General features: G+C 34.2%; 1 protein-coding gene across 2 annotated transcripts in view; it reads right to left on the bottom strand.

The window, feature by feature from the left end:
- LONP2 (lon peptidase 2, peroxisomal) overlaps window positions 1-15,316 on the bottom strand; it is a 111,095-nt gene that overhangs the window by 51,882 nt on the left and 43,897 nt on the right. For both annotated transcript variants that reach the window (XM_047078361.1, XM_047078360.1), the window contains exons 9-10: window positions 3,656-3,806; window positions 626-752 (exon numbers count right to left, since the gene is read on the bottom strand). In XM_047078361.1, coding sequence (XP_046934317.1) covers window positions 626-752; window positions 3,656-3,806 — 278 coding nt within the window. The remainder of the gene's footprint in view (window positions 1-625; window positions 753-3,655; window positions 3,807-15,316) is intronic.

The following is a 15,316-nucleotide window of genomic DNA, read 5'->3' as shown; positions in this document are numbered from 1 at the left end:
TAACACTGAGCCAGGAAAACTGTAAGAGGCTGTTGCAGATATAAATTCTCAACAGGGTATATTTTCCATTCAAACATGCAATCTATAAATCAGATGAAGCAATACTCTATTCAGATAATTTACGTACTGCTGGCTACAGGCTTAAGCACTTGGTAGCTAACTTGGGAAAGCACCCTCTCTATTGTTCTGGTGTTAATTCCCAAGATGAAAATTCTAAGGATGTTTAAAATCTCTCAAAGAGAAGAAAAGAAAATCTGAATAACTTAAAATAGGTATCTGAAAGTAGCATCCCACCTCTTAAGAGAATTTAACTTTTAAGGTCCTGGGGCATATAAGGTGTCTCAATATTTTCCTTGTTTTTGGTTCTTAATTTATCAAATTAATCCCTTACACTGCTATTGTGAAAAAGTTGAAATTCTGGCTCAACTAAAGTCCTCAGCTATGAAGATACTCTAAATGCTTTCCTTATGAATTTCTGCCTAATACAGAGCTCTATGTAAATCAAGTTGTGGTAATGCTTGCTGGGAATCTGATGGGGAGAGAGAAATGGATGCTATGAGTTGCCAGTAAAATAATCTCCTTTTGAGACTCAAACATTACAGAGGCCTCAGGATGGCTGACTAACCTGGTGATGATGTCAAGAGTAGTAACCTGTGGGATCTGAATCTGCTGAGGAGTCAGCCCATGCTGTTCCAGCTGCTTTGGGATCAAGTGCCTGTGGGCAATCTCGATCTTCTCTTCTTGTGTATACCCTGGGAAAAAAGTGACCTTTGATTACAAAATGTAATCATTCACACAGCTTCCACGGTGCCACATTTTTTTTTAATGAATCAAATGCAGACTCAATGGATCTTCGATTCAGACTGAATTTAAGTGTTATTTCAACTAAAATTATAATCAGAATAAAGAAATTTAATCTCCAGCTAATAACCATTAATATTTCCAACTCTGTCCACAAACAAATAAAAAAAAACATTTACTGAGCATGGTTTGAAAGTCTCTTGATTAATAATACCTCTCTGTGGGAATGCAAGCTGGTGCGGCCACTCTGGAAAACTGTATGGAGGTTCCTCAAAAAACTAAAAATAGAACTACCCTATGATTCAGCAATTGCACTACTAGGCATTTATCCACAGGATACAGGTGTGCTGTTTCGAAGGGACACATATACCCCCATGTTTATAGCAGCACTATCAACAATAGCCAAAGTATGAAAAGTGCCCAAATGTCCATCGATGGATGAATGGATAAAGAAGATGTGGTATATATATACAATGGAGTATTACTTGGCAATCAAAAGGAATGAAATCTTGCCATTTGCAACTACGTGGATGGAACTAGAAAGTATTATGCTAAGCAGAATTAGTCAGAGAAAGACAAATATCATATGACTTCATTCATATGAGGACTTTAAGAGACAAAACAGATGAACATAAGGAAAGGGAAACAAAAATAATATAAAAACAGGGAGGGGCACAAAACAGAAGAGACTCATAAATACGGAGAACAAACTGAGGGTTATGGGAGGGGTTATGGGAGGTGGGATGGGATAAATGGGTAAGGGGCACTAAAGAATCTACTCCTGAAATCATTGTTTCACTATATGCTAACTAATTTGGATATAAGTTTTAAAAAATAAAAAATAAAATTAAAAAAAAATAATACATCTCTCAAAGAAGAGGAAAAATCTCAGTCAAATCTTATGAGGTAATTATCTCCTTAACTCAAATGCAAATTTTTATTATTTAAAAGGCAAATAATACATCTCTTTTCTTTAGCATAATTTGATACGTAACTGGAAAAATTTACCACAGCAACAACAACAAAGACTTCAATTAAGTAAGTGATAGGTTCCAAGGGAAGAGATGCAAAAGGAGCTATTTGCAGAACCCTGGCTATAAATATTAACAACAAAACAAAAAATAAGACATTTCCCTAAAATTTTTTTCTCTGTACATTTGGAATTATACATATAATTGATACAGTTAAAAGACTTTATGTTCTTATTTATTTAAAGGCCTTATGAGCATAGACTTTGCCTTTAAATCCTGTAAGACAAAATTCTCCCTGAACTAATTGCCCCCTTTCCATTTAATAAGCAAAATAAAAAAGAATTGATAAGACAGCTTTTGAGTAGAAAAAGGTAGTAAAAAATGCCAAAAAAGTAAGAGATAGGATAACTGAACCTACAGGAAAAGAATGGCATCGTATGTGTCTACCTGTGCAGCAGCTGTCCTGATGATTTCACTTCAGATCATGTATCTTATGGATTCTCTGCCTTAATTGGGAGTTTCCAGGCAATTGGATCTCATTACTTATTTATTTTAGTCTTATAAATATGCACACAATTTTTTACTCCACCATATTTTAAAACTAAATATTAGAACTTGCAGCACTTACAGATAACTAAGAAATCCAATTATCATTCACTTGATAATAAAAATTTGTTTCAGATTATTATGAAATACATATTTAGATTCTATTTAGGATCAAAATATATTTAGATTCTTCTCTATTTTCATTTTAACAAATACCCACTTGTATTTCAATCACTTCTAGAAAAAAAAATACTTCTAAGCAATTAAAAGAAGGTGAAAACACTGGGGTTTATTTAGTGTTAATAACTGAAGGACTTTATTTTGCACACTCCAGTGAAGAAGACATGGTTAAAAAAAAAAAAAAAAAAAAAGGTAACTACTTGACAGATCCAAAAAGAAGAATTTAAAAGAACCCTGTGCTTTTATGTAAAAGTGAGGCCAAATGTTATAAAGAGAAGTTCAGCTACTCTTTAGGACCTAACTCTTAACGAAAATAAATGATTACACTTTCTTCAACAATAAAAACTTCAAAATCTGATGGACAGGAAGCTAAATTGATCATGGAAAGATCTATTTTTGGGTTTTAGATACTCATTTTGAAAAAATAAATTATTGGGGTGCCTGGGTGGCTCAGTCAGTTAAGTGTCTGACTTCAGCTCAGGTCATGATCTCATGGTTCATGAGTTCAAGCCCCACATCGGGCTCTGTGCTGATGGCTCAGAGCCTGGAGCCTGCTTCGGATTCTGTGTCTCCCTCTCTCTCTGCCTTTCCCCTGCTTGCTCTCTCTCTCTCTCTCAAATATAAGTAAACATTTAAAAAAAAAAAAAGAAGAGTACACTTAGAAAAAGTAAATTATTTAAAATTATTTTTACATATGAGTTTAGAAACAGTTTTAAAGAAGAATGTCTTGTTTTCCAAGACACTGGAAAACATTCTTTAATGCTAAGTCTAAAACTGTTACACAAAATTTATTCTTGACATCTTACAGAACATACACGTAATCTTATGTCATGATTAAAACAAAGTTTTGCTGTTCTAGACTTTGAATCTACATAAAAGCTGGTTTAATTTTTATTTTTTCATTTTCTTATTTTTAACTAGGCTCCACGCCCAATGTGGGGCTTGAACTCACGACCCTGAGATTATGTGTCACGTGCTCTACAAGCTGAGCAAGCCAGGAGCCTCTGTATAAAAGCTGGTTTATATCAGACTTACAACTCTGAAGATCATCCACTGGCAAATGAACTTTTTGTTCAAAACTCCACAGCACAACTTCAAGGGTTATGTTCAGAAAGGCAAAAAATATCAAACAATGATTTTATTTATGAATCAAGTACCTGGGACCTGAATGATCTCCATTCTGTCCAACAAGGCAGGTGGAATAGTAGCAGTTGTGTTGGCAGTAGCTATAAAAAGAACTTGGGAAAGGTCAAAGGCCACATTTAGATAATGATCTGTGAAGTTATGGTTTTGTTCAGGATCCAACACCTGTGACAGAACAATAAACATTTAAATACAAAGTTCCAACAGAAAGCTGTGTAAATTAAAACACATATGATGTATTAGCAAGTTCAATATTTCTGCTCAATATAGTTTGAAAAACATGGGTATAGCACTAAAACCTGAGCACCATTCTTACATTCCCCACATTCTAATTAGTTTAAAAAAAAAAAGAAAGAAAAAAGAAATGTGTTCAATGTCAAAATTTTTGAATATATATAAATGTACAAGGAAGCAAAAATTACCCTTTCAAGCTCTGTTCTTAAATCTATTTATTAATTAGTGACTCTGTGCCATAAATAAGTTACCAATCCTACAGAACCAGTTTCATTTGGTAACACATCCCCTCTTAACTGCTTTGGGCATATGAAGAAAATGTGTAGAGTATTTTGAAATTCTCAGGAATAGGTAAAATAATTAGTATACTTCTCAAACATTATCAGAAAATCTGGTTATAAAGTCTCTAACTGAAAGGAGAATTCTAAAGAAGAGAAAACTAGTAAAAATTACCATGCTACTATATTCTGATACAGCACAAGGAAAAATTCACTTTTTAAAAATGCCTTAAAGCAAACTTGTTTTAAATGAGCAAAACATCAGTATCTCTTAGAATATTTTAATTGGGAAATTATGTAATTTATCAATTAGATTCTTAAAACATTGAACAACTGGGTATGAGAGAACATCTTCTTTAGGTTACTGTTCAAATGCTCCCAGTCACAGGCACTCACTGTGGAGAGGTCTACATAGGACTTTGTGCCTTCTACCTGTTGTAAACCTTTAGTATATTATTAGTTTCATTTACACTAGACTAGTATAAATATAAACAGGGTTGACATACAACATATTCAAAAAGGAAGTAAATGGACTAAAATGTTTACCAATCACAATTTTACCACAGAAGCTGCTTTTTCTTGGTTCTGATTCCCTTTGTAGGCTTTACTTATTTTTAAACATATCTATAAGTTAGTCTTAATTCAAAGCCCTTTACAGAGAATCGTGAATTTGGTAAACACTCATTATTGGAAACTCACTGTTTATCTAGAATACAATTTTCAGAAAGTTCTACTCTTCATGTTTTCACAAGATTTAATAATGTTTAACATTATTTTAAAAAGGTCTTTTTTCAAAGATCATACTAATTGTGATCAGTATAAAATTGGTTCAGAGTAATCTTACTATTATCTGAAAACTGTTAATCAAGGTATGGAAAATAAGGTAGTCTTAGTTAAATCCATTATATCTAGATAAATAAAATCTCTTCTTTAATGCCTCTAATTAAATCTAATACATACATGCTGGATAAATTTTAGAAATGGCTGTGGGACCTGACCAAGTGATTTTTTTCACTTAAAATTTAAAGACAATGGGGTTTAAAGAAAGTAGGAAAATTAGTAAAGCGATAGTTATGAGAAGAGAAAACCAGTAATGCCCAATTTGCTTGCCTCCATCTTTTATTTAGGAAAACACAAAAGAATGTCGAGTTTAAACAGCGTCAGAAATACTGATGAACAGCCAGCTAAAAAGAATTTCTAGTAATCACTATTTAGATGAAATCTTCAGGTAAACTGGTGAGTCCATGGAGAGATAAAAATCACAGTTAGAACTTTTTAGCCATTAGGGGCACCCAGGTGGCTCAGTCAGTTCAGAGTCTGACTCTTGGTTTTGGCTCAGGTCATGATCTCACAGTTTCATGAGTTCAGGCCCTGCAAAGGGCTCTGTGAAGACAGCGTGGAGCCTGCTTGGGATTCTCTCTCACCCTCTCTCTGCCCCTCCCCCCCCAATGCTGTCTCTCTCTCTCAAACATAAATAAATAAACTTTAAAAAAAACAAAACAAAAGAACTTTTTAGCATCAAATCTCTTGCTTTTTTCCTCAACTTTAGAGCCAGGGCTTCCATGGACCAACTCATCCACATACAGGAGCTGTTTTCAAGAACAGCTAGAGCTGTTTTTTCTCTCTTTAAAAGGTTCTTCTACATCCATCTTAGGACTACAATTCCTACCTACACAGTATGACTGGTAATGGAAATAGCCATGATATGACACCTTATTCTTAGGATCATGAAATCAGAGGTGGAATAAACTATGGGGAGGGGTGTATGCTAAGAATTGTTCTTCAGCCATAATTTCTGGCAAGAGAAGAACTACAGATGTTTGCAGGCAATCCAGGAATACACTCCACTCATTAGAGATGACAAGGTAACTGTTACCTTCAGTATAATTATATTTTTAAAAAATCTGTATGTTTTAGAGATAAAGACTAAATACTTATGAAAAGACATGACGTCTGAAATTTGATTTAAAACAAATAGAAATGGTGGAGAAGAATGGGTAGGAATAGATAAAACAAGATTGGCCATGAGATAATTGTTAAAGATGAATGATGAGTTTACATAATTCATTACACTACTTTAATTTTCTTATGGTTGAAATTTTCCACAACAAAAAGTAAAAATAAATAAAGTAAAATAAAATAGCTAAAATCAACCCTGGAAGCTATACGTAATTAATACTATAGAAATTAAGTGGTAAGGACAAACTTGAAAAAAATGTCCAGAATATTGGAGAAAAAGGCACTAAAACTATATAGGGGATAGGTATGTAAAAAATAAAGACATCTAATTCATAGCTAATTGGCATAGCTAAAGAAAAGGTCTCAACAAATGTAAAATACAGAATAATTAAAGAAATAATCATGAAAATATTCTGGAAGATGCAACACTACACATCAAAAAGCCATAGACTCCTCTCGTACAATAATAAATGACAGGCTATTATTATTGAAATACCACCTACAGAATTTTCAAGCAAAATTATGACTAGCTTAAAATCTTTTTAAAATCTTTAAAATACAGAATATATGTAACACATATAAGATATGAAGCATACCAAATGAACACCCATGAATGAACTCACTACCCAACTATTGATGACATTTTGTTTAGACTAATGTCCACAAAAGTGGATGGTTTATAATGACCTACTAAAGTGCAAGTAGAAAATATTAGCCTATATAATCTTTATACACTATACATCTTTATCCATAAACACCAGAAAGAAATTATTTTTTTAATGTTTATTTCTGAAAGAGAGAGAGAGAGAGAGAAAGGGAGCGCACAAGCAGAGTAGGGGCTGAGAGAGAGACACACAGAACTCGAAGCAGGCTCCAGGCTCTGAGCTGTCAGCACAGAGCCTGATGCAGGGCTCGAACTCACGGACCCAAACTCACGGACTGTAAAATAATGATATGGGCCAAAGATAATGGTATGCTTAACCGACTGAGCTACCCAGGAAATAACTTTTTAAAATACTTAATGTACAGAATGGAAGTAATGCCCTCACTTGGCACAAATATCACATTTTGGGATATTCCAGAAGAGTGGAAACTCCACAGTGTGCAAGGGCTGGTTGTGTTGCACTCACTACCTGCTTGCACTGTAGTTACAGAGGACTGTAGTCCATGTAAGCCTGATTAAGTGTTTTTACAGATTAAAAATGAGGAGTAAAAGGAGTAGTTTTAAAAGATTTTTGCAAAGTATCATTAAATAGAGAGGCAAAGATGTGAACAAGAAAATGACAGAGACACTTTTATTTCCTGAATAAGCTTTGATAGTCACATCATGAAATAAAAACAATTATATAACTAGAATACGTTGTTTTCAATGAAAATGTAATTATCTTTTAAAATTTATTCTGTTACATATGTATGTACATAATATTAGTACAGTGGTACATACATGTTATATGTATATTCTTTGTTATGCATTGAATTGTGTCCCTTAATGTGACTGTATTTGGAAGTAGGGTCTTAAAGGAGGTAATTAGGATTAAATGAGGTCATAAGGGTGGGGCCCTAATCCATTATGACTGGAATCCTTTATAAGAAAAGAGAGAGACAAAAAGACCAGGGAAGCAGAGGCACAGAGAAAAGACCATGTAAGGAACAGTGAGACGGCAATAGTCTGTAAACCAAAGAGAAAGAGACCTGAGGAGAAATCGAAACTGCCAACACTTTGATCCTAGACTTCCAGAGTCAAGAGCTGTTAAGAAAATAAATATCTGGGTTTTTGTTTTTGTTATTGTTTTTTAAAAAACCACCCAGTCTATGGTATTTTATTATCATAAACATTTGTTTGTCACATATATTTGTATATAGTGGGATATATTTTCAAAATTTTGTGAACAAAGCATATGGAGATTATTGGTGCAGACAACAAAGACACATTAGTAAATATAAAAGGCCTCAAAACATTACCTACAAACAAATCCTTGAAAAAAGTATTCCAGCTAAACAATAGATTAATCATAATAAAAGGATCAGAAGCGATGAAATCATTTAAGCACAGAGTTAAAACTAAATGTCTGAAGAAGCACTTCTAGAATGGCAGTGTAAGGAATTATGAAGATCTGCTCCTCCCTAAAAGCAATGAAAACACTAGTAACAATTGTCAAAACAGGTTTTTGAACTCTAGAAATTAATTTGCAACAATCTGTGGAGTGTTTATTCACGAAAAACTGATGAATCTCAGCAAATAAGGCCAGCTCTGTGGTATTTTGACTTGCTTTTACTCTCATCCTCTTCTCCCAAATTAATGGTAGCCTTGAAAACCAACAGCCTCACAACCACAATAGCTGTGAAATACAGTAACCTAGCAACCGCTGTAGGGGGCAGAATAGGATTAGAACTCCCCAAAAGCCCTTTCCCAAGAGAATTGTCAATATGTGGCATGTTGGGCAGTTCCTTGGAAGAGCTCTATTCTCAGGATTTATCTTTATTTGATCTGACTCAGAAAACACAATGTGTGAACTGCCCTATCCCTCGGGCATCTGTCAAAAACAACCAGTAGCAATTGTTCAACATTGCAGCTGACTCAGGCAGCAATACCAGTTGGGGCTAACAAGAGGCTTATCAAAAATTTAAAAGGAAAAACTGGGGAATGAGATACTCATGGGGGCCTTTGAAAAACTCTGAAGTTTTCCAGGGAATCCTGAAAGTCATGCAAATATACAGGACTGTAAGTATGACAAGAGAAATGGTTCTAAAAGTTCACCTATGGCAGACACTGAGGCTGTGTACAAGCAGGAAGTGCTAGCTACGACAGAGTTGTAAAGTATCTGCCCAAAGTTAAAGGCATGCTTCAACAAACACACACAGAGCCTTTGACAAAGAGTGGAAGACCTTTGGGTTTAAGCACTTAAGGATATCTCTGCCCAAAATCATTAGCTGACCACTAAAGAAACTGCACAACTTCAGCGGCCACATACAAGAAAGAATAGACTTTAAAAGAATGAGATCAGGAAAATCACTAAACAAATAGCAACAGTAACAACAATTCTTTGGTATGTGTGTGTGGGAGGGGGGCAGGGTCTTATATTATTTAAATATAATTGCAACACTTTATATGTTCAATTTCAACAAAGAAATTATGAGACACATAAAGAAACACTAAAGTATGACTTAATAAAAGAAAAGGAAAAAAAGAACAGTGAATAAAACTGTCCCTGAACAAGCCCAGATGTTGGACTTCTTAGACAAAGATTATAAATCAGCTATTGTAAATATGTTAACAAAAACTAATGCAACAGCATGGATGAATATTTAAAAAATTTTTTTTAATGTTTTATTTATTTTTGAGACAGAGAGAGACAGAGCATGAGCAGGGGAGGGGCAGAGAGAGAGCAAGACACAGAATCCGAAGCAGGCTCCAGGCTCTGAGCTGTCAGCACAGAGCCCGATGCAGGGCTCGAACTCACAAACCATGAGATCATGACCTGAGTTGAAGTCGGATGCTTACCCAACTGAGCCACCCAGGCGCCCCCACAGCATGGATGAACACTGAAGACAGTATGCAATGCAAAAGACCAATTATGAAAAGATAAATACTAAAGGATTCTCCTTATAAGGTATGTAGATTAGACAAAATTACAGAAACAGAGAGGAGAATGGTAGTTGCCAGCGGCTAAGGGAAATGCAGAATAGCTATTTAATAAGCACAGAGTTTCAGTTTCTCAAGATGATAAAGCTCTAGATATTGGTTGCACAATAATGTGAATACCTAACACTACTGAAATGTACACTTAAAAATGGTGAAGATGGCAAATTTTACCAAAACTAAAAAGCTAAAGGAAATCATGCCGAAAGAATTATAGGAAACTATGAGAATGATGCCTTAATAAAGAGAAAATATCAATAAAAAGACAGGAATTATATTAAAAAAAGGAGCAAATAGAAATATGAGAGTTGAAAAATATAGTAACAAACAAAAAATTCACTATGGGGGTTAAATTTAAATAGCAATTTCAACTGCAGAAATTAGAATCAATGAAGATAGGTCAACTGAGTTTATCCAGTCTGAGGTACGGAAAGAAAAAGGAATGCAAAGAAATGAACATTGCCTCAAAGATGTACTGGATGCTATACAGACTACCAACATACTCATAATGGTAGTCTGAGACAAAGAGAAGAAAGAGAAAGGGGCATAAAGCATATCTGAAAAAACAAAAGCCACCACTTTACCAAATCTGATGAAACCGTTAATCTACCACATCTAGATAGGCTTATAGTACATATATATATATACACACACACACACACACTATATATGTGTGTATATATATATAATGTATATGTATGTATATATATGTATGTGTACATATATACATATGTATATACATATGTATATGTATATATATATATAAAACAGATACTAAGTAGACTCAGATCCTACATCCATCACAAACTGTCAAAAGCCAAAGCCAAAGGTTAATCATTTAAAGCAATAAAAGAAAATACTTCTTTCATGAAGTATAAGGGATCCTCCATAAGATTAACAGCTGACTTTGCATTAGAAACCATGAAGGAAGGAAAGCATTAAAACTACCCTCCAAAAATGAAGTAGAAGGGGTGTTTGAGTGGCTCAGTCAGTTAGCTCCCAAATCTTGGTTTCAGCTCAGGCCATGATCTCACAACTTGTGAGATTGAGTCCTGGCATCAGTCAGCACAGAGTCTGCTTGGCACTCTCTCTCTCCCCCTCCCCTGCTCACTCTCTCTCTCTCAGAATAAACTTAAAAAAAAAAAAAAAAGCATGGAGAAATTAAGGCATTCCCAGATAAAAAACACTGAGAGAATTTATAGCCAGCAGGCCAGACTGTAAGAAATACTAAAGGCTAAATAAAGTAAAAGGACACTAAGCTCTAACCACAGAAACAAAGAACACCAGTGAAAATAATTACATCGGTAAATATAAGAGACGGTATAAACGTATTTTTTCTTTGTATTTCTGACCTCTTATTTGATTCAAAGGACTTCCAAGCCATAATTACAGTTGTTTCTCATTATTCATGGTTTCTGCATTTGCAAATTCACCTAATACCTAGAATTTACTTATAACTCCAAAATTAATACTTTGTGGTGCTTCTGTAGTCATTTGCAGACATAGGACAACTCATGGTCCAAGGCATATGTTTCCAACTGAGGTCAAACAAAGTGATGCCCTGCCTTCTTGTTTCAGTTCTCATACTCTAAATAAGTATCATTCTTGCAGTCTATTTAGTGCCATGTTTTTTGCACCTCTATGCTTTTTGTTAGTGATTTTGCTGTTTAAAAGACTCCCAAAAGGAAGTACTGAAGTACTGTTTAGTGTCTGTAAGTGCAAGGCTGTGACAAGCCTTATGGACAAAATACATGTGTTAGATAAGCTTCATTTAGGCATGAGTTATAGTGTTGATGGTCATGAGTTCAATGTTAATTAATGAACAATATATATTATATAAGGCAACTTTAAACAGAAACACAGCTAAAACAAAGTTATGTATTGATTAACTGACAAACTGACTCTCAAAGAAGCCTATTTCTCCCAGGAGCAATAATTCAGTATTCACTAATTCAGTGTTTGCTACAATTTTACACAACATAACTATGGCAAAAATGAGAATCAAGTCTATGGATAGGCTTACAGTATATATAGATATATTTTATATGACAATAACTTCCCAAAGGAGGGCAGAAGGAAGGGGGACTTACTGAAGCTAAGTTTTTATACGTTATTTATATGTCAACTTGGGGAGTGTTTTTGGATGAACATTTAAATCAGTGAACTTTTTAAAAAAAGTTTTTTGTTTATTTATTTTTGAGAGAGAGAGACAGAGAGACAGAGTGACAGGGGAAGGGGCAAGAGAGAGGGAAACACAGAATCTGAGCTATCAGCACAGAGCCCAATGGAGGGCTCAAACTCACAAACCACGAGATCATAACCTGAGCCAAAGTCAGGTGCTTAACTGACTGAGCTACCCAGGTGCCCCATACATCAGTGAACTTTGGCTAGACCGCCCTCCACCTTGTGGATGGGCTTCATCCAATCATTTGAAGGTCTGAATAGAACAAAAAGACTGGCATCCTTAAGCAAGAGAAAATTCTCCAACACGGGCGCCTGGGTGGCGCAGTCGGTTAAGCGTCCGACTTCAGCCAGGTCACGATCTCGCGGTCCGGGAGTTCGAGCCCCGCGTCGGGCTCTGGGCTGACGGCTCAGAGCCTGGAGCCTGTTTCCGATTCTGTGTCTCCCTCTCTCTCTGCCCCTCCCCCGTTCATGCTCTGTCTCTCTCTGTCCCAAAAATAAATAAACGTTGAAAAAAAAAAATTTAAAAAAAAAAAAAAAAAAAAAAGAAAATTCTCCAACAAACTGCTTTTGAACTTCATCTGCCCATCATTTCTCCTGGGTCTTGGGCCTGCCAGTCCATACCACAGATTTTGGAATTCCCAGACTCCATAACTACATAGGCTGATTCTTTATAATAAATCTCTTTACATGGATATATCTAGATATCTATATATACACATACACACAGATATAGACAATCTATATCTAAGTCTTATCTCTATATATCCAATAGCAGGTAAAACTAGGAAAAGATCAACAAAAACATAGAAGACTTGACAATACTATAATCAATTAGACATAATAAACATCTAGAGAACAATCCATCCAACAGCAGCAGCAGTATACATATTCTTCTCAAGTGCACATGGAACATTCTCCAGGACAGACCATAAGCAAGGCTATTAAATAAACATCTAAATTTCAAGGATTGAAATCATACAAAGTATAATCTCTGACCACAATGTGATGAAATCAGAAATGAGTAAGAAAAAAATTTGGAAATTCACAAAAATATGAAATTAAACCCTAAATAACCAAAAGGTCAAAAAGAAATCACAAGAAGACTTGGAAAATATTTTGGGATAATAAAAACAAAAATGTAACTTACTACTAAAACTTGAGATGCAGATAAAGTGTTGCTTATAAAAATATTCACAGCTGTAAAAGCTATGTTTAAAAAATTCAAATCAATAACCTAACATTCCACTTTAAGAAAGTAGAAAAAGAATTGCAAACTGAATAATAAAATTAAAGCAGATAAACTAAACAGTAAAGACAAAAACAACTAAGAAAATCAAAACATCAAAACTTTGTTCTTTGAATAGTTCAACAGAATTGACAAACATGTAGCCATAGTGACTATGGAACCATATTGACTACAGGGAGAACACTCAAATTACTAAAATCAGGAATGACTCAGTTCACACTGCTATCACCCTTACAGAAATGAAAAATATACATGTATACTATGAACAACAGTACACCAACAAATTTGGTAACATAAGTGAAATGGAAAAATTCCTAGGAAGATACAAACTATTGAAAGTAATTTGTATCAAGAATTAATAGAAAATCTGAACAGATCTTGACATTTCTATTAAATATTATACTAGAGCTTCTAGCCAGGGCAATTAGGGGGAAAAATATATCTCTAGGCATTCAAACTGGAAAGAAGTAAAAATATCTCTACTTGCACATTATATGATCTGTATATGGAAAAACCTAAGGAATCCACAGGAAAAAAATATTAGAACTAATAAAGAAGTTCTGAAAGGTTACAGGATAAAAGACTAATATACAAAAATCGACTGTATTTCTTTATATAAGCAATGAACAATTTGAAAAAGAAATGAAAAAAAGTTCAATTTCCAATAGTATCAAAAAGAATAAAACATTTAAGAATAAGTTTAACAAAAGAACTGTAAGACTTATATACTCAAAACCCACAAAACATTGTTAAAATAAATTAAAGAAGACCTAAGTAAATAGGAAGACTCCTATGTTCGTGGATTAGAAGAATTACTATTAATATGGCAATACTCCCTAAAAGGATCTATAGATCCAATGCAATCCCTATCAAAATTCTAGTTGCCTTTTTTGTAGAAAGTGATAACCTGATTTGAAAACTCATATGGAAATACAAAGGACCCACTATGGCTAAGCAATCTTGAAAAACAATAAATCTGGAATATTCACACTTCCTGATTTTAACAGTTTCTACAAAATTAAAGTAAGCAAGATTATGTGATACTGGCATAAGGACAGAAATATAGATCAATGGAATAGATTTGGGAGACCAGAAATAAACACCTGCATTTACAATCAATTGATTTTCAATAAGGGTGAGAATACCATTCTATGGAAAAAGAAAAGTGTTCAATAAGTGGTGCTTGGGACAACTGGATATCCACATGCAAAAGAAGGAAGCTGAATCTCTATGTTTTACACCATATATAAACATTAGGTCAAAATCAACTATAGATCTAAATGCAAGAACTAAAACTGTGAAACTCTTAAGAGAAAATGTTAAGAATAAATTCTCATAAAAAAAAAATTCTTATGACCTTGGATTAGGCAATGGCTTCTTAGATATACCATTGAAACCACAAACAACGAAAGAAAAATATAGATAATTTAGACATTATCAAAATTAAAAAATTTTGTGCTTCAATGAACACCATCAAAAAAGTGGTAAGAAAGCCCCCAAAACTGGTGAAAATATCTGCAAATCCTGTACCTGAGAAGGAACTTGTATCTAGAATATGTAAAGAATTTAACAGAAAAAGACAAATAACCCAGTTTAAAATGGGCAAAGGATTTGAATAGATATTTCTATAAAAAAGATATACAAATGGCCAATAAATACATGAAAAGATGCTCAACTTTATTAGTAATCAGGGAAATAATAAAAATCACAATAAACTATAGCTTCACACCTACTAAACAAATGGATGGCTAAAATAAAAACGATGGATAATAACAAGTATTGATGTAGATGCAGAGAAATTAGAACTTTCAAACACAGTGAAAAACTAAAATGGTATGGTCACTTTGGAAAATAGTTGGTAAGTTTCTCAAAGTGTTAAATACAGAATTTCCATATGACCCAGCAACTCCACTCCCAGATAACAAGAGAACTGAAAACCTATTATACACACAAACTTGCACATAAATGATTACAGCAGCATTATACATAACAACCAAAGGTAGGAACAACCCAAATGTCTATTGACTGCTGAATATGTAAAATGTACCATGCTAATGCAAGATGTTAAAAAAGAGAAAACTGGGGTAGGGAGGGTAAAAGGTTATATGAGACTCTCGGTACTTTTCACTCAATT

The sequence above is a fragment of the Lynx rufus genome, unplaced genomic scaffold (assembly GCF_022079265.1).
Source record: "Lynx rufus isolate CCGP_SWC_20201006 ecotype Redwood Valley unplaced genomic scaffold, mLynRuf1.p SCAF_16, whole genome shotgun sequence".
In the NCBI taxonomy this organism is placed as follows: Eukaryota; Metazoa; Chordata; class Mammalia; order Carnivora; family Felidae; genus Lynx; species Lynx rufus.
The sequence above is the reverse complement of the archived record's forward strand: the minus strand, read 5'-3'. Positions and strand labels throughout refer to the sequence as shown.